The sequence below is a fragment of the Neofelis nebulosa genome, chromosome 3 (assembly GCF_028018385.1).
Source record: "Neofelis nebulosa isolate mNeoNeb1 chromosome 3, mNeoNeb1.pri, whole genome shotgun sequence".
Taxonomy (NCBI): Eukaryota; Metazoa; Chordata; class Mammalia; order Carnivora; family Felidae; genus Neofelis; species Neofelis nebulosa.
In genome coordinates this window covers 147,052,244-147,078,715 of record NC_080784.1, presented here as the reverse complement: position 1 = coordinate 147,078,715, position 26,472 = coordinate 147,052,244, and the positions used below count along the sequence as shown (strand labels likewise).

At 39.7% G+C, this 26,472-nt stretch overlaps 2 protein-coding genes across 3 annotated transcripts in view; one reads left to right on the top strand and one right to left on the bottom strand.

The window, feature by feature from the left end:
- MTHFD2L (methylenetetrahydrofolate dehydrogenase (NADP+ dependent) 2 like) overlaps positions 1-26,472 on the top strand; it is a 148,022-nt gene that overhangs the window by 76,932 nt on the left and 44,618 nt on the right. The gene's annotated exons all lie outside the window — the stretch shown is intronic.
- Positions 19,451-20,094, bottom strand: LOC131507458 (ubiquitin-conjugating enzyme E2 variant 1-like). The gene has a single exon (XM_058722286.1). It carries the CDS (start codon positions 20,058-20,060, stop codon positions 19,617-19,619), a length of 444 nt encoding a protein of 147 aa, XP_058578269.1. The 5' UTR covers positions 20,061-20,094; the 3' UTR covers positions 19,451-19,616.

The window sequence follows — 26,472 nt, the reverse complement described above, 5'->3', positions numbered from 1 at the left end:
CTTGGGATACTGCCTTTTGCTCATAGCTGTGCATTCTGTTCTCCCCGGATGAGTCCCTCATGGCCTTTCTCTTGTGGTACAGTGTGACTTTGGGAGAGGTTAGGGAAGGAGAGACACTTAGCTGAAGGGGTTTATTCTCTCAGACCTCTGCCCACCCTTTCAGTCTCCCTCTCCCATTCTAGCCCACACCATCAATTCCACTTGCATGTTAACCTCTGGATACAGAGTGTCATAGTTGGTGAAAGCTGGCGTTTCGTCCACTAAGCCATCCCCAGAGCCTCCCTGATGCACAATACAGAAGCTTCCTCAAAGTGTGAGAGGGTGCTTGACTATTGACTGTTTTCCTGACGTCAGTAATACATCCCTACCGTGAGAACCTAGCAAACATGTACAATAAGCCAAAGTCAACCACAGTTAACAGTTTGGTGTTTGGCCTTCCACTGTTTTATATTTGCATGCAAATATAAATATTTACATAGTTCTTTCACCCTGCCTGTACCATTTGCATTTTATAGCTCCACACTGTGTACCTGTTTCCTCATAAAATGCATTCTTCTGAAACGTGATTTCTTATGGCTTCATAGTATTCTCTGCTGCTGGGTATAATTTATTTATTCAGTTCTTGATGGGGGGACATTTAGATTATTCCCATTTTTTACTATTATGAACATTGTAGTAAACAACTGTGAACACCTTTGTGAGCCCCTGTGATTATTTGCACAAGGAACCTGTAATATCTATTATATTGGTCTTAAGTGCTTTATTTGCTAACAAATGGTTACTTGTATTTTCAAAAACAAAACTAATATTTAAAGCTTTGTGTATAACAAAAACTATATATGTGCGTGTAATACCAAGTGATATTTTATGCCTTTCATGGGCGTTGTTAAGCAGCCTTACCACACACAAAAGTAATAGACGTGTATTATTTGTAACCCCCTCTGTAGGCCTATCGGCCATTACACATCAGTATGCCACCAGGCCTTAGGGATGCACACAGGAGGATGGCAAGGTGTGGCGTAAGGGGGAAGGGACAAGAATCGGAAGCAGGATGTGCATCGAAGCATGGCCTTTAAAGTCAGGAGGATCTGGGTTCAAATCCAGTTTGACCCAGTTCGAATTTAGAAATCACATTTAATTCTCTGGGCCTCATTTGAAACTATTGTAAGATGGAAGTAATAATACCAATGGTATAGACTACCATAAGAATTAAGTGCCCAGCACATAAGTGGTGCTAAAGAAATGGAGTTTCCCTTCCCTTCAGTCTGACTTTGTGTTGTGACCCTCTGACTAAAATTACAATATGCTTTAAATGAAAATTTGTCATGCAGCACCAAAAGGTCAAGTTGCCGTTACTTTGACACGTAGACTGTAAAAGGTGCGTATGAACTTGTAAATTTTTCCTTGACCCGTGTTATCGTCAAATAAGCAAAAATGCCCTTCCCCTCAAATTGAGCACCTAAGAAGCATCCCAAGGCTTTATTTCTTTTTCTTCATTTTTCCTGAGGCCCTTATAATTTTTTTTCTCAACTTGTGATTGCACGGACTTGTGAAAAAAGGGGTTATGATCTTTTCGTCACCAAGTGTTTTTAGCTGATATCAGTATGTGGGAAGCAGAGATTGATCTTTCTTTGGAGGTTCTTTCCTTTACATGTTTTTCTACTTCCTGATTTTCTTGAGCAAAACAAGTGTTGAGCAGCAATATCTAAGGTTACTTCAGTAAAGAGCAATTAGATCAAAGATCTATCTTTATTATGGAGAAATAGAGATTTTCTTTGAAATATATCTTGAATTGTTAAATGATAATGTCATTTAGAGCTAATTCTACTGGGTTGCATATATGTGGATCACAGGGAGGAAGAATCCTTTCAAGATAATGTCTCTAGCCATTGGCATTATCTCTGTTAGGTTTTCATGGCCAGGTCTTTAAAAAATTTTACATTATGAAGTATTAAAAATGCGCATCATTTAAAAATTGCACATCAAAGTGAGCAAAAGAACAACGTTAACACCTACCAACCAGATTTTCAAACCTGAATATCATTAGAGATGTTTTTTATTTTTTTTAATTTTTTTTCCAATATATGAAGTTTATTGTCAAATTGGTTTCCATACAACACCCAGTGCTCATCCCAAAAGGTGCCCTCCTCAATACCCATCACCCACCCTTCCCTCCCTCCCACCCCCCATCAACCCTCAGTTTGTTCTCAGTTTTTAAGAGTCTCTTATGTTTTGGCTTAAAAATGTTTTTTAATTTCTACATGCTGTACGTTTCTGCAACTTGTTTTGTTCTGATTAATGTTATTGATTAATTAATTATTAATTAATGTTATGCTATTAGTGTTATGTTCTAGAGGTAGCACTATCTGTATGATACTCAGTTGACTGAGTATCCATTTTCTGTTGATAGATATGCATGTTACTTCTAATTTATTGCTATTACAAACAGTGCTGTGGTATGTAAGTCTGATATATCAACACATATTTTGCCACTGCATATATTAGGCCCTACATCAGGTACTGGGAAACAAAGATGCATAAAATATAATTCCAGCTCTTGAGAAGTTCGGAGTCTAGCAGAGGAAAAGATGTACAAACAAATTAGCAAAGTACGGTTCACTAACATAATATTAGAGGGCTGTGTGTGTGTGTGTGTGTGTGTGTGTCTGTCTATCCATCATCTAGAAAAAGGGAAATGGAGAAAGAGAGAGAGAGAGAAACAGAGACCAAGAGAGATAGAGACTGAGGCAGAGAGATAGAGAGACAGAGACCAAGAAGGATGGAGACACACAGAGAGAGGGAAAGACAGAGACAGATATAGAGGAAGAGACCAAGACTGAGACCCAGACCAAGAGCGACAGAGAGAGAGCACCACTGAGGAGGAATGAGCCCTGCTTCACTGGTTCTCAAGATGAACGGGTAGAGCTGGGCCCCAGCCACAGCATGAACAGAAAGTCACTGGGCAGAATCTAAGAGAAGGGGACTTCTGGAAGCTTAGAGCTGAAAAACACTATGCACATATCAAAGAAAATATTCGATGCCTGTCAAAATGATAGATGTCTGTCTGTGAGTGGTGAATGATGAAGCTGACTATTTAGGAAAGGCCAGAGAGCAGAATACATGAAGGGATTTGGATTTTATCCTACCGGCTGGGGGCAACTTTTAAATAGTTGTAGGTATTGGAGTAACAATCATATTTAAATTCCAGAATGGTTACTCTGGTAGCCTCTGGGCAGGGATGAGGCTGGAAGTAGCACTGACGTGGCCCTAAACTAATACAGCAGTAGCTGAAAGTGAGACAGAGAAACAGAAGGTAGACGAGAAAGTTTTTCTGTCTTCGCATCCTGGGCATACGGTGTGACCATTGATGAGGGAGCGCACATAGAGAGGAAGCAGGTTTGGGAGGAGTTGAAGATGGGTGGGGGGCACAAGTTTTGAAGTGTAACAGGATAATAAAAGAGGAGAAAGGGAATGGAAATACAGAGGACCTCGATGAGATATGTGATGAGGGCAGAATAGTGAGAATTACAGGGACAGCATTGAAAGTGACTCCTGCTGTATTGTGACCTCCATTAGCCAGGACCGTGTCTTATTTACCTTTGTAGTTTTTGTACCTAGTGAAGAGCTTTGCACTGGGGACTAGAAAACTTGCTGTGGAATGAATAAGCTTCCTTCTTTAGAATTCAAGTGCTCGGTTGAAAGCCTTTTTCCTAGAAGTCGAGGAGGGCCTTCATAGAAGCAGATGATCTCTTTCAGGTCCATGCAGCCTTAGATTCTCCTTAATACCTTGTTTGGGGCTGTTCCACTTCACGAAGGCTTAATATGGCATTCCATCAGCACCCTTGACTCAGAGCTTGCACCTGCAGATTTCAAAGGTAAGGCAGGGAGGAGGCAGAGAGACAACTGAGAAACGATGACTGTCTTCAGTGAAAGAACAAGAAAATATTGCAGCTTTCCCTTCTAGTGTGGGTAACAATATGAGCCCTTCTTTGGTGAAGTCATCATTCCTGTGGTAGATTCCGAGTGTGTGGTATTGTGGGATGTCTCCTCCAAACATGTGTTGACTGGCAGAAAGTGAAATGATTTCATTAGATCTACAGTCGGTCATTATTCGTTGTGGCTTTGCAATAACATCCATTCACCTCATCCAGGAAAAGCGAAAATTGGAAAAAAAAAATTCCGGGATCAAAATGTCACATGTCAACACTCGTGTAATAATCCACACAGAGGCGGTGTTTGAAATGGGTGATCTGACTGTGCGCCTGGCTACCTGCTTTAGGTGTGGCTTCGTTTCCGAAGGGGAGCGATAAGAAGTAAGGAAGCACCCTGTTGGCATAGATCTCCTCAGGCAGCTTTCTATGAAAGTCCTTTTTTTTACCCATTTATATGGTCAGAGAAAAGTTTCTGGCCCTGGCTCTTCATCCCACACCTAAGTGCATTTACCCCAAATTTATTTCTGACTTGGCTAATTAATAATTGCTTATTTTAGAATGACTTACCCTTGTTACAAAACCTGAGGATTAATGAGTACTATGCATGAATGTGGGCTTTATGCCTGTGGTTGGAACAAATTCAAATATGTCATAGTCCTTCTCTGAGTGTGCCGATTGCAGGTAATTCAGCCTTAATATCCAAACATGTGCCCATTAAATCAAGGTAGTCATCAATATCAGGGATCAGATATTACACTGCAAAAAAAAAGGCAGGTGCATTTCAATAATACTTCTATTGAGTTTCTATTGCGTTACATAATTCATACTTACATTTATTTTTAAAATAACCAGGATGGTTTCTTGTCTCTATAAAACACACACACACACACACACACACACACACACACACACACACACGCGTGCGCACGTACACACAACACATAGACACACACACAACAAGGGATACATTATAATATACATTCTTCCCAGGATAGTTGGTGAAGATATTTGTGGTGAAATAATGTGGTATTCCATGTCAAAATGAATGAAGATTGCCTCTTGTATACTAAGAATACCATGAGTTATTTTAGGTCACTAAGATATCACTTCAAACTTACTTTATTTGAGTAAAAAATGATTTGAAGGCATTTCCCCCCTCTTATAAATTTTCTGACTTTTTAGTGGAAGCTCTGCAAAGGAATACTGAGTGGCTTGGAAAGAACTCAGAAAATGCCACTTGTTTACCATGGGCACTAGATAGTAAACTGGGGTAAATTTCTTCAAATACCAATAAATAGAGTTAAAAACTTGTTTTGGATAGAAGCTTGTGAATGGACATTATCTCAGCTTCCAAAACACTGCATGTAGGAATTTATCCTAAAGAGAATTGTAAGGAGGCTTACTGAGATGATATTCAAAGATCTCCATCACAGATTCATCTCTGACAGCCAAAAGTTGGAAACAGCCTAAGCATCCAACAACATGGGAATATTTACTCTGAATGACGGTCTAGTTATGAAAGGGAATTCTTATGGACAATTATACTTGAAAATAATTATATTAGATTGCATCTATGATAGAAATCCAAATAGGAACACACACACACACACACACACACACACACACACACACACATACACACACACTGACAGAAAAACAAAGAGGGAAGGAAAAGTACAATTTGAATGGAGTAGTTACTTCTGGCGAATGGTTAATATGTGATAGATAAATGTGGATTGCTTTTTCAGCTTTCTCTGAATTCTCCATGTAACTTATCCTCAAGACATATCGATTTTATAATTATGAAGGAAATAAAAAATATTGACATGATTGAGAATCTTACCTGTTCCTGGCAAGATTCTGCCGGCTGTCCGTTTGTCATCTGAGGCTGTTGACCTTTTACTGTGGAGGAATGAAGGAGCAGTTTGCTAAACTGAAATGGCTCATCTCCTACAAAGTGCCACATATGCTCATTAAGTGGCTTTTCGTGGGAGAAAAGAAGAAATGAAAAGAGATGTGACTGGATGAATGGTATAAGGTATAAATTATATCTCAATAAGGCATATTAAAAAAAGAGAAATGGGAAATGGAAAGAGCTGGGGATGCTGAAACTGAGGGTGATTGTGGCTTTTAAATTCATTTTCAAATATATAGTAGAAACAAGTCATCTAATTTTCAATTAGCACCAAGAGGACAGAGTGGGGCAAGAATATGAGGGAAAGAGATAGGAACGGAAAAGCTCTCCCTGCCCTCCTTGTAGTTCCTGCCCTCCTTGTAGTTCCTACCTTCTGTCTTGAACATTCCCTGCTGCTGAAGTTCTCCTTGCCTCATGACCCCGGGGCTACTCACATATCATCAATACGTCCTTCTTCTATAGTCAGCTGAGGGCAGATCCAGATTTTTAACTCTAGCAAGCTTTGCAATAAATGTGGGCACATTTATTCATATTTTTTTGCCCTTGTATAAATATTCTATTATTTTTAAAAATGTTTATTTATTTTGAGGGAGAGAGTGTGTGCACACACAAGTTGGGGAGGGGCAGAGAGACAGGGAGAGAATCCCAGGCAGGCTCTACGCTCAGCATAAAACCCTACACCCGCCTTGATCTCACCACCATGAGATCACAATCTGAGCTCAAATCAAGAGTCAGACACTTAACCCACTGAGCCACCCAGGCATCCCATTCCCCTTATATAAATATTTTAAACATTAGGAAAACCTATTTAAGTTTCAAATTTATCAGATTTATCTCTAGCACTAGCTAGTTCCTGATGTTTCTTAAAAAGATGTACAAGGATATTAACAGATTTTTTTTCTATAACATTAAATAATTAACACATTCTCATGTTTCTATTATGATATTTAAAAAAATTTTTTAATGTTTATTTATTTTTGAAGAGAGACAGAGCATGAGTGGGGGAGGGGCAGAGAGAGAGGGAGACACAGAATATGAAGCAGGCTCCAGGCTCTGAGCTGTCAGCACAGAGCCTGACACAGGGCTCAAACCCACAAACCATGAGATCATGACCTGAGCTGAAGTCGGATGCTCAACGAACTGAGCCACCCATGCACCCCTATGATATTTTTTAATGTTTATTTATTTTTGAGAGAGGGAGAGAGAGAGAGAAAGTGCACAAGAACAAGAGAGGGCCAGAGAGAGAGGGAGACAGAGGATCTGAAGCAGGCTCAGTGCTGACAGCAGAGACCCCAGTGTGGGGCTCAAACTCATGAACCCTGAAATCATGACCTGAGCTGGAGTCCTTCACTTAACTGACTGAGCCACCCAGGTACTCTAAGATTTTTTTTTTTAATGTAGTGATTATCAAAAAGAAATTTAAAAATAATCTTTGAATGGAAAGTTTTCAGTATAGGCATTTCATCATTTTAGTTATTTAAAAATCAGTGTTTATAATTTTTATTTCATTTTACTTTTTTTTCTTTTTTTTTAATTTTTTTACATTTATTTATTTTTGAGACAGAGACAGACAGAGCATGAACGGGGGAGGGTCAGAGAGAGGGAGACACAGAATCTGAAACAGGCTCCAGGCTCTGAGCTGTCAGCACAGAGCCCGACGCGGGGCTCGAACTCACGGACGGCGAGATCATGACCTGAGCCGAAGTCGGCCGCTTAACCGACTGAGCCACCCAGGCGCCCCTTTAAGATTTTAGTCACAATCTCTACACCCAACACGGGGCTTGAACTTACAACCCCAAGATCAAGTGTCACGTACTCCACCGACTGAACCAGTCCAGCGCCCCAGTGTTCATAATATTTATTTTAATATTAATAATGGCAACTACTTCTTAAGCATTTCTGAAACATTATATTATTTGAATCTCACAACATCCCTAGCAGGTGAGTAAGGTTACTATCCTTGTAGAACAGATACAAAAAGTTGAGACTTCAAGTGAATTCATTTGTCCGTGGTCATATGAACCAAGACTGCGAACCACATCTTACCCTAGAGCTTCCAATCCTGATTCTCCATTCTGCTTTTGGCTGTTCCTGCCATGATTTGGGGAAGTGGGGCATGCTTTTATCTTCCTTGTTTATTTGCTTTATCTTACATGCAGGTGCTACAGTAATTGCAAGAGCAGGCATCCAGCATGCAGAGCAGTTTCTCGAGACTTTGTCATTATGTTGGTCACACTCCACGTTTTATAAGTAACACTTTTTTTAATAGAACTAAAGGGACGAACTTAAGGCAGACAAAAATCGAGCACGTGTTTGAATTTGCAAAGCCTGCAGAGTTGGGGCTATAATTCTATAAGCCTCTGGAGTAAATAACATTTCACATTCATGTATTCAGATAGCAAAAAAAAAAAAAAAAAAAAAAAAAAAAAAAAAACCTTGGCATTTTCCTCAGCTGAGTGGAGTATCACTACATCTTTTTTCTAGTTCTGCTTTTGTGAAACACAGCCCTGCCATATATGTCCCTTCCGTGGGTGGTCATGATGAAGAACATACTCTCGTGGAGTGATGCTAACATTCTTTAGAAATTAATAACCTGTTTAAAAAGGGCAAAATTATCCCTTCTTCTTCTTCTTCTTCTTCTTCTTCTTCTTCTTCTTCTTCTTTTTTTGTCAAAGACCCATATTTGTTTCTAGTAAAATATGTGTTTCCACTGGAAAAACTTAACCTCCTGGTACATTTTTTGTATGACTCTGATGGCCAAGGAATTAATTTATCAAGTCAAGATTTTTTTTTACCCATTATTTATTTTTGCATATTCATTAAATAGTTCCCTTTTTTTCTTCAAATTTTTATATAAATTCTAGTTAGTTAACATTCAGTGCAGTATTGATTTCAGGAGTAGAATTCAGTGATTCATCACTTACATATAACACCCAATGCTTATCTTTTCTTATCATCAAATGTACCTCATCAGGGATTATGGCCTATAAACTCTAGACGGAAACTAGTTGGTATATTGCTAATCCTAGAATAATTATGTAAAGAAAAGAAAGCTTCCCCCCAACCTCAAAGAGACAAAAAATAATGATTCACTAATTATGACATTGGTTTCCTAAAATTAGCGGAGATCATTGTCCCAATACAATAGTGGCTAAAACAGGTCAAATCAGGGGCGCCTGGGTGGCGCAGTCGGTTAAGCGTCCGACTTCAGCCAGGTCACGATCTCGCGGTCCGTGAGTTCGAGCCCCGCGTCAGGCTCTGGGCTGATGGCTCAGAGCCTGGAGCCCGTTTCCGATTCTGTGTCTCCCTCTCTCTCTGCCCCTTCCCCGTTCATGCTCTGTCTCTCTCTGTCCCAAAAATAAATAAAAAACGTTGAAAAAAAAAATTAAAAAAAAAAAAACAAACAGGTCAAATCAGGGCAATTTTAGTTCATTTATATGTGATCCTTTCAGCAAAATTTGTTTTTTACCCAACTGTAATGGCTAGAGATACTCAGAAACTAAATTGAATGGCTAGAATTGCCAAAAGGAGATTAGCAATGACATTTATTTTTGAAAATTAATTATACCTTGATTTTTTTTTTGGAGAAAAAATAAGAGGTTTGAAGTGACTCATAAAAAAAGACAGACGTTTTATTTACATAGAAAGAAGGTCACTTACAGTAATTTATTGTTAGTAAAGCTGTGTACAACACAAGATTCGTATTGTGTTTGAGATTTTCATTAGAAAACTGAGAAGCCAAAGGCAGTTGTCATTCATTGAATGCTACTGTATGCCAGGCAGCATGCTCTGTGCTTTCCTCTACTTAATTTTACTTTTACAGCAAACCTAGGCCAAGGGGTAGGAAGTGTTATGGTGCTTATTTTTGTAAATGTGGAATATAGTCTTACCATTAGTGTAAGATCACACAATTTATAGTTGTCAAGGTGGAGATCTGTTTGCCTCCAGGGTCTAAGTTCTTTCCAATGAGTCAGATGGCATGCTTGTGCAGACCAGATGGCCAAGCTGACTACCTGCAGGGTAACTACTAGTTCCCAATGTCGAGTTGTCAATATCATTCTGTTTTCCCACATGAAGAATTACTCAGACCTTACTGAGTCCTGTTATGCCACATGGAGCGGAGTAACTAGCATACATCCACATTTCCCCCTGGGATTTGGGATTTGGAACTCCTGGAATTTCCACTCCTTTCTCTTTCCCCTCCTGCTGTCCTTGCTGTGGCAGCCCGGTAAGACACTCCCAAGACCTGCAGAGACACTTCGAGCTGTTTCACCTTCTTGTTCCTTCTCTATAGCCCTGCAGTGCCAGCCAAACCAATTAAATGATAAGGCACAAATGAGGGAAACTTTTCAATGTTTACTGTCCTCTTGGAGGCTCTTTCCTCCCGACTACCAAGAGAAAAGAAATTTATCTCATAAAGAATACTTCGAGGGGCGCCTGGATGGCTCAGTCGGTTAAGCGTCCGCCTCTTGGTTTCAGCTCAGGTCATGACCTCACGGTTCCTGAGTTTGAGCCCTGCCTGGGGCTCTCCGTTAACAGTGCGGAACCTGCTTGGGATTCTCTGTCCCCCTCTTTCTCTGTCTCTCCCCTGCTAGCTCTCTACCTCTCTCTAAATAAATAAATAAATAAATAAATAAATAAATAAATAAACATTAAAAAAATACTTTGAATTCTGAGGATTTATCTGTTATCTGAAGATGTCAGATATGTGATTACTGAACTGTATTCAATTGCCTTCTCCTATTAACTCCTCTTTACCAAGGTCAGGTATACAGGACAGAAGCCTTGATAATTCTCCTATTTTCCAATGGGACTCTTTCCCTTTTGTCTTTCTCCCAATTAGATTAGTGTGCCACCTCCAAGGATGGACACATCAAGCTGGCGTAAAGCTACACTCTACCTCCCTCCCTTTATCAACCCAACACATTTATTGAGTGCCTAGTAGTGCCAGGAACTGTTAAGTGCTGGTTGCACAACGAAACTACTTAGTTTCTACCTTCACGGAGCTGATAGTTTAAATAGATATTAATCAAGTAACAACATGCAAATGTAATGGCAAAATTTGAAAATTGGTGAGGAAGTGCAGGGCCACAGATGCATATATAGAGAGGGACTTGACCTACTATCAAGATCAGTGTGGCCCCAGAGGACATCCCAGAGGAAGTGGCTATTTGACCAGCATATGCTTTTCAAGGGTTTGTTAATAATTGGCAAGAAAGACCCTTGTAGTTTTCTTTTTGTTTACCACCTTCAGCTAGGCACCTTGCATACATCTGGTATATATATATATATTTTATTTTTAAATGTTTATTATTTAATTTTGAGAGAGGAAGCGAGTGAGGGTGAACAGGGGAGGGGCAGAGAGAGCGTCTAGAAAGAGGATCTCTGTCAGCACAGAGCCCGAAGTGAGGCTCAAACTCATGAACCTCGAGATCACAAGCTGAGCCAAAGTCGGATGCCCAACTGGCTGAGCCACCCAGGCGCCCCATCTGGTACATTTTTATTACAGTGTGTTTCAGTTTTACAAGTCTGTTCCACACAGTGCATTCGTGTCCCCTGGAGACAGGGGCTCTGTCAGTGACCCTCGAACTTGCAATTGTCAGCCGAATGTCTCCTCTCGCTCCTGGTAGACTGCCTGGGGAGGGGGCTGTTACGGCAGCACAGGAACTTTCCCACAAAGTCTTGAAGCTTTCTCAAACCCGCTTTTGTGGATTTTGTTCATTCTTTAAAATGAACGTTGGCCCTTTTTTGGTATGTAGTGTCATCTTGTTTGTTTTTAATGAGCATTTTTTATTTTATTAAAAAACGATCCCTGTGATTTCCTTGCTTTCATCTCAGACCTTTTCAGAGCACCACGCTCTGCATATTTTTAGTGTTTCTAAACAAATATGAACACGTTGCCCCTAGTTTTTGTTTGGTCCTTACATCACAAAGCATGTAATAAACAACTAGCAATTCTCCGAAAACAAAGCTGTAGGCAGGGTAACAGAGCCACCCATTAAATCCCTAAGAGAACAGAGAGCTTTCTTCATTTTCTCAAAGTGCTCATCCTTTCCTGACTTTGGCCTACACCCCAAGCTCCTCTATGGCAGTGGACTCTCTGAGGTTTGGCCTTGGTCACTGTTTAATGATAGTGTTGTTATGCTTCGTGGAGGACCAGAATTAAAAATGACACCATTCAGTTTGTTGATAGGCGTGACAGAACAATCTTGTTACTATTTGTTTCAACTGTTGTTACATGATTATATGATTAAGGCCACTCCTTATTTGTCGGGGGTGGGTGGGGTCTCCAGTGAAGGGTGCGATCATTAGTTATGTTTATCAACACAGTCTTTCCAATCTGTTGGGAAGTGATATGAACTTTAGACCAGAAAGATGGATGGGGTGGGGAGGTCTGTGCCTACTGATAGAGCTAGATCCTTCTATGGAAAGCTTTGCAGGAAATGAATCAACGGTCTGCTCTTGTTAGTGGGAAGGGAGATATCAAAGCAAAGACTAACAGTGGGTACAAAAGGCACCCAGGGCAGTTATAGTAGTTATGGTAGTTATGTACTAGCCCTTTAGGTTAGGTGATAGTTTGATAGAAATCAAAATGTGGCAAAAAGAGTGTTTCTGCTGTAAGCTTGACAGCTTCCCAATATAACATTTTCTTCTCATGAGATCAATGGTGATATTAACAGATAGGATATTTTTATTGTATAATAATAGGTGACAACATTTGGAAGATCTGCCTAACTCCATGAAGTAATGTTTTCCAAATAAGCATTGCATGATGTCACTAAATCCATTCAAAATGCAAGATAGACCACTATTGGACTTCAGTATTACAGAGTATGGAGAGCTTATTGAAATGGCTTCCGTTCCACATTGAAACTGATCTTTGAGAAATTATTCCTTGTCATGTTTTGCTATACATTCAAAGAAAGACAACCACAATCATCTTAAAAGGCTAATACAACACTTCTCCCTTTTCCAACTATGTATGGGTGTGGGGCCAAATACAGAAGCAGATATGAGAATCCAGCTGTCTTCTACTAAGCTGGACGTTAAAAGATTATCAAAATTATAAAACAGTGCCTCTCTTCTCACTATTTTTTTTTTTTTTTTAGTTTTAGGATATATAGTTATTTTAAATAAATTTTATTGCTTATTTTAGCATGTAATAGGTTTATTATTGTCTTTTTTTCTCAAAGAATTAAAGAGATATTTAAATAATCTATCAGTTTAAATTGCTTATGTGGTACAATCAATGGATGTAAGTTGTATAAGCAAAACTCTTTGGGGTCTTCAGTAATTTCTAAGAATGGAAAGTAGTCTTGAAACCAAAAAGTTTCTCAAACCACTAATTTGCCTAGTAACACCCTTTCCACCCATGTCTCTGTTCAAATGGCATATGTTTAGAGAGACCTATCTAAAAATAGCAATCTTTTAGTTTTGTTTCCTGCACTTATCATCAGCAGACGTTGTATTATGTATCTATGTATTTATCAGCTATTCTCTCTATGAAAATGTAGGTTCTGTTAGGGAAGAGAGTTTTGTCTGTCTTGTCCATTACCTTATCTCCTTCACCTACTATAGTACCTGGCACATCGTGGCTATTCAGCAAATATCTGTTGAAATAATGAAAATATTTCCTATGTGGATATTTTCCCTGTAGTACTAAAGCTTTAGAGATGCCATGTGTAATTCTTTTTGATTATGCCTCACACTTTTGCCGTTGTTTTGAGTCTCTTTTGGGTTTTTGTAGTACCGAACACATCCAATCAGTTTTTACACAGTGTTCTCTTCTGGTTCAACCCCCTTATCACCCTCTTCCCACAACACGTTCATATGGGTATGAGATTCCATATTTCCTGCCAAGAACAGCTGCCACCATGGCCAGACATGGTCTCTTGACTGCACATCTCATCCTAGGTATGCTGGAGCCCTCAAGAGAGAAGTACGTGATGTTCTATTGCAAAATGGAAAAGAATGCCTCTTTGCTGCACTCTTTCTGAGAGGGCACAAAACTTACCATACAGTTTTTTTTTAATGTTTATTTATTTTTGAGAGAGAGACAGAGACAGAGACAGAGTGTGAGTAGGGGAGGGGCAGAGAGAGAGAGAGAGAGAGAGAGAGAGGGAGAGAGAATCTGAAGCAGGCTCCAGGCTCTGAGCTGTCCACGCAGAGCCTGATTCAGGGCTTGAACTCACAAACCGTGAGGTCGTGACCTGAGCCAAAGTCAGAGGCTTAACCGACTGAGCCACCCAGACATGCCTACTGTGGAATTTTTAAGGAAAAAGCCCTTGCCATTGTTTATTTGTGGCTTCTCCCTCTCCAGTGGCCCTGAATGGACTCTGTGGGAGAATGTAGAGCCCAATCTGAATTCAGAACACGAAGATCTACTTAGACTCATCTCTTCCCTAACAATAAATGCTATGCTGGCATAAGCCCATCTGTACACCTGACTTCTTTCTTTAGAGCAGGACCTCAACCTTGGCCACATATTTGAACCAACTGAGGAACTTCAAAGTGCTGATACCTATGCTGCACCTACAGAAATTCTGACAGCAGCCTCATCAGTGAGAATATTTAAAGCTCCCCAGATGATTCTAATGTGCATACCTGGGTGGGTTGTCCCTCAGAGGCTCCTCAGTCCTCTCCACAGGGACTCTGTCATGCCTATCCCTCTGGATCGTTGGATACACCCAGCCATAGTTTTTCCCCTCCCCCAAGAATTGAATGTTTCATGAAACTAGTAATTACTACTTCTGGTAATTTCAATGGAGAAACAAGTCTCTTGCTAATTCAGGATATACCTGAACTGGAATGGGATCAATTGAATGAGAATCAGCCTTTCTCTTCTCCTAAGTGCACAGTGGGAAATAAAATATCTTCTGTATCATGTGGTGGTCGTATTCAAACTGAGGCATCATCTCCAGTCACTGCCTTAAACACACACCCTAGACTAACAGTCTTAAACTCTTTTCCATTTCCTTAAACCTATGAAGTTCATTGGAAGTTCATATTTGTTTGTAGAGCTGGGTACCTCTCTTTAGAACAGCTTTTCTCACCCTTTTGCCTTACACACTTCAAGGCATCTCAGAATCATCACAGTCCACTGGAAAATAAACCTTCACTACCACAGGTGAGGGTAGAGGTTCCCTCCCTGATTGATTTTCCTCCACATCCTGCACATTTCTACATCACAGTGCCATATTCTGTTACAGTTGCCTGACTCTCTTGTTTGATCATGAACCCCTAAAAACAGACCATGTATTTTTCTTAATTTTTGAATGATAAGCATCCATACAGAGCATAATGCATAACAAACCATCAATAAGTGCCTGTTAAGTAGATGAATGACAGGCGAAGTAGTGTATTATATGCTGGGAATAATTAATTAGTGAATATTTTATGAAATATTTATATCCAAAGTGTTCTTAGGGAGTAGATATTCATAACTCGTATTTTGCATGTGATATCCAAATAGTCATATGTTTATCTTGGGTCATACTCCTACATGCATACATATACATTCTTATGTACCACATCCCAGATCTAAGAATTCCTGACTTTAATTCAGTGCCCTGGCTGTTTAGAATTTTCTGCAGGTTTTTTTGTTGATGTTGTGCTTCTCGACTTTGATTTTGGTTGGTTAAAAATGGTTTAGGTGCTGCTATGTGACAAAGTACTCTCCTGAATATAAGTCAGATATTTGCGGGGAGTGCTTACATTCTTGGGTTGTCCAGTTACCACAACTCATGCGATCTCCCTAATGGTTGAAACCATGCCCACTGACATTCCATAGTAAATGCTCAAGTATTTCCTTTGAAATACATGAGATCACTATTATAGCACAACATATGGTAAGGTGAATTGCATAGTACTTGCACTTAACCTATATAAAATTTTAAAGCAACAGAAAGAGTAAAAAACATGAGTGAGAAATAGTATTTTAAATAATGCAGGCTATGTTACTTGGCATTCTATTTAATTAGGTTATGCCTAAGAGTGAACATAAAATAGAAATATGAATATGCTCTGCCTTCGTACAGTCTCAGTTCCTATGTGTCTCTTAGAACTCAGGCATCGTGCTGCATTGTATGTGAGTTTGGAGATGAAAGATATGGTTTATTTTTCATTCAGTATGTCCCCTAAACCTGAGCCAGCCATCACCTTTGTTATCAACCAGAGAAACTGATCTGATCAAGTACTGGAGAGAAAACCAGTCATGTTGGATTCACTGAGAGGCAGTAGATTGTTTTCCAGCATAGTACCCTTAAAATTTTTTTTCATTTTAAAACCTACTTCTCCATTAGGTAAGATTTTTCTGTATGTATGGGAAATTATATTTCTGCATGTTTTATGACTTATATGTTATAGATGCTGTATATATTATATTGTTGATAATATAGAAATTTTAAAAAGGTTTATTCATTTTGAGAGAGACAGAGACAGAGACAGTGTGAGTGGGGGAGAGGCAGAGAGAGAGACAGAGAGAGACAGAGAATCCCAAGCGGGCTCTGCCCTATCAGCACAGGGCCCAATGCGGGGCTGAAACTCACAAAACCATGAAATCATGACCTGAGCTGAAACCAAGAGTTGGACGCTTAACCGACTGAGTCACCCAGGTGCCCCAGATAATATAGAACATTTTGTGTAAAGAAATTATTTGTATGATTTTCTGGTCGATAATGGTGCATTGAGTACATGCTGAAAGTCACCCTATCCTATCTGCTATAAGCTCAAACATCAGAGCAAAACATTTTTTAAATTAATAAACATAGTTTTTCTAGAAAACAAGAAAGAGAGATCTCTGTAGACTGGAGTAAGTATATTTCCCTAAAAGAAACAAGCAATGGGGAACAAATGAAGTTCAGAACAGTCTGAGCTATGAAGTCAGTCCATAGGCAGGAAAGGGTTGGGACCCAGGTGAATGCTGGGGAAAAGGCTCTGGCATCTTTATGCCCACACAAGTTGTGTACATAACTCAGGGCCACATGTGTGCAACTTGTGTAAAACTGCGTGCTGGGAAAGATGCCACCTGCTTTCTACTCTCTCAGCTGAGCTTAGGATAGCAGTACCTCCTGCCATTTAGCTTGGGTCTCTTGTAGCACAGCTTGTATAGATATGGGAGTCTGGAGCTGAGCCTTAGCAGGAGCAAGTCGGAAATGGAACTTGAAGAGTGCAGCCCTGAGTGCCAGGCTTTCAGGGGAGTCAGACTGCCAATAGAGCCTATGCAGAGGCCACCACAGACTTGATGTAAGAGATGCCCTAGGAGGCCCTCGGAGGAGATATCCCATGGAAAATGACTACATAGGCACTTCACAAAGACAATATGAACAGACAGCAAACTTGGTGAACAGAAAAGCTGACAGTGAGGAAAATAAGCATTGAGCACAACCAAAAAAGGACTTCAAAATAAGCACTTTTTTATTTTTTAATGTATTTATTTTATTTTTGAGAGACAGAGAGAGAGAGGGAGAGCAGGGGAAGGGCAGAGAGAGAGAGAGACAGAGGACTGAAGCAGGCTCTGTGCTGACATGGAGCTCAAACTCACAAACTGTGAGATCATGACCTGAGCCAAAGTCAGAGGTTTAATTGACTGAACCACCCAGGCACCCGCAGAATAAGCACTTTTGATGCCATTAGCAAGATAAGAGACTATAGCCATGAGAGCAGAATGAAACTTTAAAAACAAGAATATGGGATTATGCAACAAGAACAGATAATTGTGAAAAATAAATTATTAGAAACACTGAAGATAAAAATATAGTTATTGAAATTAAAAATAAAACTATAAAAGTAGACTGAATACAGCAAACATAGCAGAAAAATGAACCCACTGGGATAATAAAATGAACTTATCCCACAATTTAACACAAAGAATTAAAGAGCTAGAAAATATGGCTTGGAGTATGGCTTATAAATTAAGAAACTCCTCAAGGAAAGGACAGTAGGCATAATGTAGACAACATCTCAAAGGAAGATTGATAATTTTATGAATCTAAAGACAGATAGGAGTTTGAAAAAACTTGCTAAGTGATGAGAAATATTAAAGCACAATATTTATACTTAGACACATAGTATTAAAACTTCAGTACATTACCGGGGCGCCTGGGTGGCTCAGTCGGTTAAGCGGCCGACTTTGGCTCAGGTCATGATCTCGCGGTCCGTGAGTTCAAGCCCCGCGTCGGGCTCTTGCTGACAGCCCAGAGCCTGGAGCCTGTTTCAGATTCTGTGTCTTCCTCTCTCTCTGACCCTCCCCCATTCATGCTCTGTCTCTCTCCGTCTCAAAAATAAAATAAATGTTAAAAAAAAAAAAATTAAAAAAACTTCAGTACATTACCAATCCTAAGATTTACAAGGGTAAAAGAGAGTATCTACAAATGAACAAGGATCTGACTGAAGACTGATTACTTATCTATGGCTTTGGATGCCAGAAAACCATAGAGTAATATCTTCAAAAATTTTAGGAGAAATAAATGTTTTAATTTAGAAATTTGTACCTAGCCAAACTATCACTCAGAAGTGATAGTGAAATAAAGAAATTTCCAGGTATATAAGGACTCAGAAAATTTATCTCCTTTAGAATGAGTCTCCCAGACAGTAGTAGAAGATAAGATGTAAAAGTGAGCTCTCCTCTAAAAATATGTCTGTCTGAGTGCTGACTGTATAAAATAACATTAATCATTCAATTTAACGTGGTTGATAAGTTGGAAATAAAATTTCCAATTAACAACATTACAGGATTTGCGTGGAGAAAGATTGTGAAAGGTGAGTAAAAGTATGGGACCAAGAAAACCACATCAGTTCAGATCTTCAGAGTGTCTGGCTCTTCTTTGAAACTCACTGTCCCCACCCTCAGGTCTGGAGGAGTGGCTCAGAGATTTTGTCTAGGGGGAAAGTCAGGCTGTAAGAACAGAGAGCAACATAGTTCTTTCTAAGGGAAATGACTTTATCTGTAGTGATTGTAAGGAAGTTCAAGCCTAAAGGCACTGTTAAAAATTGTGGAGATTTTGGTAGTAGACAACTTGAGAGGAGGCTGATAGTCCTTCAGAGCAACTTGTTAAACCACAGATCAGCTCTATGTTTAATGGAGAAAAACAAGGAAAAATAAAGCAAAGAGAACACCTCCTGCCAGTAGAACAAAAGACTGGCCTCAAAGACTATCCCTCTAAAGAAGTTTAAATCTAACTGAATCAGACTGTAGAGCAATTCATTCCCCCAAGGTATTCTTGAGACAATGGAGCAAGCAATTGACAATTAGTGGAGCCCACAAACTGGGTATGATACCAAGAGAGGAAGATTGACTAAAATAAATTTATAATCTGTACTAGAATACACCAAAATCTTCATGGACATATGTAAAGTAGTCATTAGGAGCAAAGTTAGGGGCAAGAAAAGGAAAAAAAGAGAGAGAGAGAGACAGAGAGAGAAATGGCACAGAAAATAACATCGGAAAATTTTTCATTGTGTGTAACTATGAGATTGTGAAACATTTTATAATAAAAAATATATATATAAATTTATGCCACTAAATTTAAAACCTAGATACTATTTTTATTTATTTTTTTTGTTATAGCACAACTTATATATTTTAAATGGACAAAAAAATTAGTATCGTTTACAGTATCTTAAGATAAATTGCCTTTGAATGGGAGCTTCCTTTCCAGTACTTTGAGGTCTACAAGACGTATCTAGAAAATTTACTACTGTGGAAAATGAAGACTGCTTAAATCGAATGGGAGGGGGGTAGGGGGAGGGCCTGTGGTTTTTCTTTTTGATTAATTGCTGTAACACTGTCCTTCGGGCGGCTGAGGGAGTTTCATGTTTTCTTTAGACATCATTAGGTGCCGGAGTTCTTGCAGGACAACTTTGATGCTATATGAATTCTGCCATTTTGCTAGCACTGATATGGCTCTTGAGTCCACCACTGCATTAGAACTATTAACTACATTCATACTAATTTTTGTTACAAATCTTACAAAGGGGGGTGCTTCTGGGTATTTAGGTCCACATTCTATTTTAAGGCTGTATATTCGGTTTTCATAAATTGTTCTTGGAGGCCCAATTATCATCCCTGTCCATCTTGTAAGTGTCATGTCTTCGTCATCTTCTAGACCCCAGCTAACTGTGCCATCTCCTACTCCTTTCTGGCCTTCTTCCAGTTCTTCCAACAGTCGAAAATTGCGAGGGACTTTTACTCCCGAGCCCGTGGTGGCTGCCATCTTGCGTCGCTGTCACTCGAAGGCTGGCCCCTTCTTCCCCTAGATACTATTTTTAAACCTAAGGGGGAAAAATGGCCAAAACTAATTCAAGGAGTAGGAACTCTGATTAAGCTATTAAATATTTAAAAAATAGAAATGGTAGAGTTCTTCATATTAAAAAATATAAGTAGTAAATGATTTTGAGAAAATTTCTCTTCTTTAAAGAATACATAATTGTGTCTTATACAAACTGATTTGTGGGAAGAGAAGAAAGGGAAAGGAGAAGAGGAGAGGAAATTTAAAAACCCAGAAACACACACATATACATGTATGAAATAAGGTATGGTCATTAAACATTGAGGGAAATAATTCAATATAATAGTGTTAGAACAATTGACTTCCCATTTAGGAAAAAAATTCCAATTAGATTCTTATCCTACACTATACGTAAAAATTAATTACGGATGGAATAGGAGAATAAAGTAATAATAATAAATAAAATAAGTTATTGGAGAATTTAACAGGAAAATATCTTCATGAGTTAAGAGCAGGTAAAACTTCCTTGGAAAAGATACACACAAACACACAGATACAAACAGAAGTGAAAATCAGCAAAATCTTGACACAATTCAACACATTAAATTTTTAAAACCTATAGAACAAGGTGCCCATTAAACAAAGTTAAAATACAAGCATTATATTGTAACAAAATACTTGCATTATATCCAGCATATGCAAATACATTTTTAAATTTTATTTATTATCCAAACAAAAGGCCTCACGTGTTTATCACTAAACCAATCTACTATTGCAAAAGCATAGAAATAGAGGAAAATCATATTCCCAATAAAACATGTTCTATCATCCAGGTAGACGTGATGTTACAGAGTGATATGATAGGAGCAAGGGACCTCATACAGCACAAATACATGTGCCATTTCTTGTGTGATTCCTTATAGACCCAGCTTATAGACCGTTCCCATGTCTCCTCTTAGAGTTGTACCTGATTTTATTACCAGCTTCCATCCGAATACACTGGGGACTGCCATGATCCTGCTCTTGTTTCCTGGCCAGAAATTGCATTATCCTGAGTCTTATGAGAAGACAATGTAGTGCATGGGGCCAGTGAGCTCAGGTCTCTCAGAAAGCCCCCCTGTAGCCCATGGTGACAGAAGGATTTACCATGGCAAGGAACAGTCTCATAAATAATTTTTTTAAATGATTATGGGGGCACCTGGGTTGCTCAGTGGGTTAAACGCCGACTTCGGCTCAGGTCTTAATCTTGTAGTTCATCAGTTAGAGCCCTGCATGCGGCTCTGTGCTGACAGCTCAGAGCCTGGAGCGTGCTTCAGGTTCTGTGTCTCCCTCTCTCTCTGCCCCTCCCCTGCTCATGCTCTGTATCTGTCTCTCTCAAAAATAAATAAACATTAAAAAAAAATTAATGTGGGGCGCCTGGGTGGCTCAGTCAGTTAAGCGTCTGACTTCAGCTCAGGTCATGATCTCGCGGTCTGTGAGTTCCAGCCCCGCGTTGGGCTCTGGGCTGATGGCTCAGAGCCTGGAGCCTGCTGCCGATTCTGTGTCTCCCTCTCTCTCTGACCCTCCCCCATTCATGCTCTGTCTCTCTCTGTCTCAAAAATAAATAAAAACGTTAAAAAAAAATTAATGATTATGGAACATACAAAAACCTAGTTTTAAAAAGGGTGATTTAGGGGCGCCTGGGTGGCTCAGTCGGTTAAGCGGCCGACTTCGGCTCAGGTCATGATCTTGCGGTCCGTGAGTTCGAGCCCCGCGTCGGGCTCTGTGCTGACAGCTCAGAGCCTGGAGCCTGTTTCAGATTGTGTCTCCCTCTATCTGACCCTCCCCTGTTCATGCTCTGTCTCTCCCTGTCTCAAAAATAAATAAAACGTTAAAAAAAATTTTTTTTTAATAAAAAATAAAAAGGGTGATTTAGGGACACCTGGATGGCTCAGTTGGGCAAGCATCCAACTCAGGTCATGATCTCACAGTTCATGGGCTCACGCCCTGCATCCATCTCTGCCCTGATAGCCCAGAGCCTGCTTGGGATTCATTCTCTCCCTCTCTCTCTGTGCCTGTCCTCTGCTTGCCCACCTGCGTGCATGCTCTCTCTCTCAAAATAAATAAATGGACATTTTGAAAGGTGATTTATAGAAGATGTTTAAATGGTCAGTAAACATGAAAAATTGCTCAGTGTCACTAATAACCAGGCAAATGCAGACCCAAACAAGATGAGACACTATTTCACACATCAGATTGGCAAAAAATAAAAAAAATCCGATGATGTTAATTGTTGGCAAGAATGTAGGAAAGCATATACTTGTATACACTGCTGAAGGTGTGTTTCACTTCAGTCACTCCAGAAGGTAATTTGAAAATACTGGTAAATCTCAAAATGTGCATTGCATATGACCTAGATATCTCATTTTTTTATGTGTCTAAAGGGAAATCTGTCTATACATACAGAGATGTTTCCTGTTGTTTATTTTAATAGTGAACAACTGAAAATGGCACAAGTGTTTACCAGTAGAGGAATAGATAAATAAAATGGTGTGCATACACACAGTGGATGACAGTTGAAAGGAATAATCTAGGTTTATAGGTATTGGTGTGAACCTTCCTTATAAAAATGTATTCACCTACAGTCATATAATCATGAGACTCTGCTTCTGACCAAGACGTGGGAACAAGGGTTGTTTCTTGCCTGAGACAACTGAAATACAAAAACAAAAACAAAGAATGACAAGATATATGAAAAAACAATTTACATTCATTAGACATTCAGCAACTTAGAAAAGTGATCCCCGAGACGCAGGAAACAAATGAGGTGAGGTCTTTGATTGCCCCATCTGACTGGCATGCGGGTTTCAAGGCTGTGCCATGGGATGGGATGGGGGTGGCCCCGGCAAAGCATGCTGGACTCTCTGAGCAGAGGAGAACGAGCTGAGAGTCTGGGAAGACCTCACGGCTGAGGTTCACAGGACACGATACTAAAGAGGAGAGGCTGCACAGAGAGAGAACTTGGACTTCAGAGGGTCACTCTTAAGTACTCAGGGTGCATGTATATAAGGAAACTATCCATGGCAGAGAAGGTACCACCTGAAAGGAATAGAGAGAATAGTGCCCAGCACCTACATAGGACCAGGAGTAGTACCTATTTCTACTATCCAGACTGGAAAAACTCAAGATTCACAGTGTGTTGGGTAGAACACATAGAAAATCTAGGTAGTTGACATACCTCTAGCCAGACTGATTAGGGGGAAAAAATAGAAAATACAAATGACCAATAGTAGAAATAAGAGAGTTAATATAATTATAAATTCTACAGATGTTAAAAGGATAATAAAGGAGTATGATGACAAAATATATGCCAATGAATTTAACAAGTTAGATGAAATGGACCAATTTTTTGAAAGACATGAGATACCAAAACTCACTCAAGAAGAAATCTAAGGCACCTTGGTGGTTCGATCAGTTGAGTGTCCATCGGCAAAGGTCATGATCTCATGGTTTGTGGGTTCAAGCCTTGCATAGGGCTCTATGCTGACAGTGCAGAGACTGCTTGGGATTTCTCTCTCCCTCTCTGTCCCTCCCCCAGGTCAGTCTCTCTCTCCCTCAAAATAAATTTAAAAAAAATATTAAAACAAAAAAAAAGAAATCTAGAACCTAAAATAGCTGTGTATTTATCAAAAGGATTACATTTATAAAGTTCCTCCCACAAAGAAATCTTGATGTCCAAATGGTTTCACTGGTGAATTTTACTTAGCATTTAAGGAACAAATATTACCATTTCGACTCTATACCAACTCTTCCAGAAAACTGAAAAATAAGGAACACTTTCCAATTGGCCACCATTACTCTGACACCAAAACTAGACAAATATATCACAAGAAAATTACAGACCAATAACTTTCATGAATATAGGTGCAAATATTCTGAACAAAACTTATCCAAATTTAATGTAATATATTAAAGGGTATAATACATCATGACCAATTTGAGTTTTGTTTACCACAGAAAAGTGCAAGATTGGTCTCACTTTAGAAAATCAATCCATGTAATTCACCATTTTAACAAACTAAAACCAAACAATCATCATCATCATCATCATCTCAATATTCTCAAAAATCACATTTGACCAAATCCATCATTCATTACACAAAAAACCTCTGAGCAGAGTGAGAAGGGGACTTCCTCAACCTGGTAAATAGCATTTATCAAAACCTCACAGCCAACATCATACTTTCCAGTAAAAGCATGAATGCATTCCCCCATATGATCAAGAATAAGGCAAAGACTGCCTTCTGACCACTTAAAAAAATTTTTTTAAATGTTTATTTATTATTATTTTTTTTTTTGAGAGAGAGAGACAGAGTGTGATGGGGAGGGGTAGAGAGAGAAGGAGACACATAACCTGAAGCAGGCTACAGGCTCTGAGCTGTCAGCACAGGGCCCGATGTAGGGCTCGAATTCACAAACCGGGAGATCATGACCTGAGCCGAAGTCAGATGCTCAAACGACTGAGCCACCCAGGCACCCCTAAAAGAATTTTGAAGTTTATTTATTTATTTTGAGAGAGAGCACATGAGTGGGGGAGGGACAGAGAGAGAGGGAGAGAAAAAAATCCCAAGCAGGCTGCATGCTGTCAGTGCAGAGCCCTATGCAGGCTCAAACCTACCAACCATGAGATCATGACCTGAGCCATTGGGAAAAAAATTCAGTGCCCATTATAATTGATAGAATATGCATCCATTTCTAACCTGTGTCTTTCAAGCATTTTAATTACGACCAATTTATTTGTTTTAGTTCACACTATTGCTGCAGAACAATCATGCCAAAACTCAGTGGCTTAAGACAACAGTCATTATTTTCACTCACAAGTCTGTGGTTTGCTGGGAGCCTGATCTGCTGGACGAGGCTCATCTGATCTCAGATTGATTCATTCATGTATTTCTAGGTTGACTGGCTTACTTATGTGTCGTCAAGTCTGCTGAAGGCTCCACTCTACTCTGGGCTGGAGTGATGTGTTGTAGCTGTTCCATGCGTGTCTCCTCCTTAACCTAGGACCAGCAAACAGGCCCAGATGTGACCTCACAGTGATGGCAAGGTTGCCAAAGCACAAGTGGCAATACGAAGACCTTTGAGGCTAGGTTTTGAACTGGCACATTGTCAATTCTATCTCATTCTATTGGTCAGATTGATTCCCTTGGCCAGGCTTAGGTCCAGAGCATGAAAAATAGACTTCACCTCTTAAATGAAGTAACTGCAAAGTCACATGGTAAGGAGTTCAAATACAGGGGGAATGGGGATAAAGAATCAGGGCCTTTAATGCAATATATAATACATTTCATGACTTAATATATACTTACATACGTATATATAAAATAAGACAAATTTTTATGATGGATTACTTACCCTTACTGTGTGTTTTGCTCTTTGATTGATGCAGTGCCACATCATGCTATGCTATTCCTTTTTTAAAAAAAAAAAAAGAAAGGCTGATTGCCCCTGGATTGTTTCATGACTCATTAATGGGTCACCACTCACAGTCTGAAAAATACTCTTACCAGTGAGAGTACTCTTACCAGTAGGCTGTGTTGTGTGAATGGATCTTTCTGTCCTTGGATTCCCCAGGAAAGATTTATGTGAGGATTTGCACTCAAATAAAGACAGCCAGGAGGAAAGTAGCAAGCACAAAGCAGTTTATTAGGGACTGTACACTCTCAAGGAGGAGAGTCCCGTGTGCCTGTGTGGTTCAGTGGGTTAAGCATCTGACTGTTGGTTTTGGCTCAGGTCATGATCTCACGGTTTGTGGGTTCAAGTCCAACTCTGGGCTGGCAGCATGGAGCCTGCTTGGGATTCTTTCTCTCTGTCCCTCTCTCTGCCCCACCACTGCTCATGCCCACTTGGGGTGGCAACTTCTCTGAGGCTATAGGGGTCCTTTCCTTTTAAGTGAACAGGGTCTCAGGTCAGGGATGGGGCATCTGTAATGGAGGCTGCTTCTAATCACTTGGGGGACCCCTCCTACAGGTTGGAGGGCAGAGTTTCTGACCCTACAAGGTTTGTACAGCAACTGTCATGACAGCCTTGGGTGCGGGCTGAAATCACAATGCAAATGCATTATAATGAGTCTAAGGGTTACCTTGCCAGAGGTGGAAGAAGAGAGCACTTTTTTTTTTTTTTTTTTTTTTTTTTTTTTTTGCACCTGTGGCTCTTGATCTCTTAGCCCTGGGGTCTTGGAAGCCACAAGGTCAAGGTGTGGTGTACCCAAGCATTTAAGGTATGATGGTGTGCCCCCCAGGCTTCTAAAATGTAACCTATTGATCACTGTCCTGGCCCCCAGCTCATGTCTAACTAACTGCCTGCTCTGTCAATACCACATTAAACATAACATGTGCATATACAGTAGCTTTCTCTT

What these genes read in the sequence shown, in the direction of transcription:
- LOC131507458 (XM_058722286.1), bottom strand. Translation starts at nt 20,060, where the DNA reads ATGGCAGCCACCACGGGCTCGGGAGTAAAAGTCCCTCGCAATTTTCGA.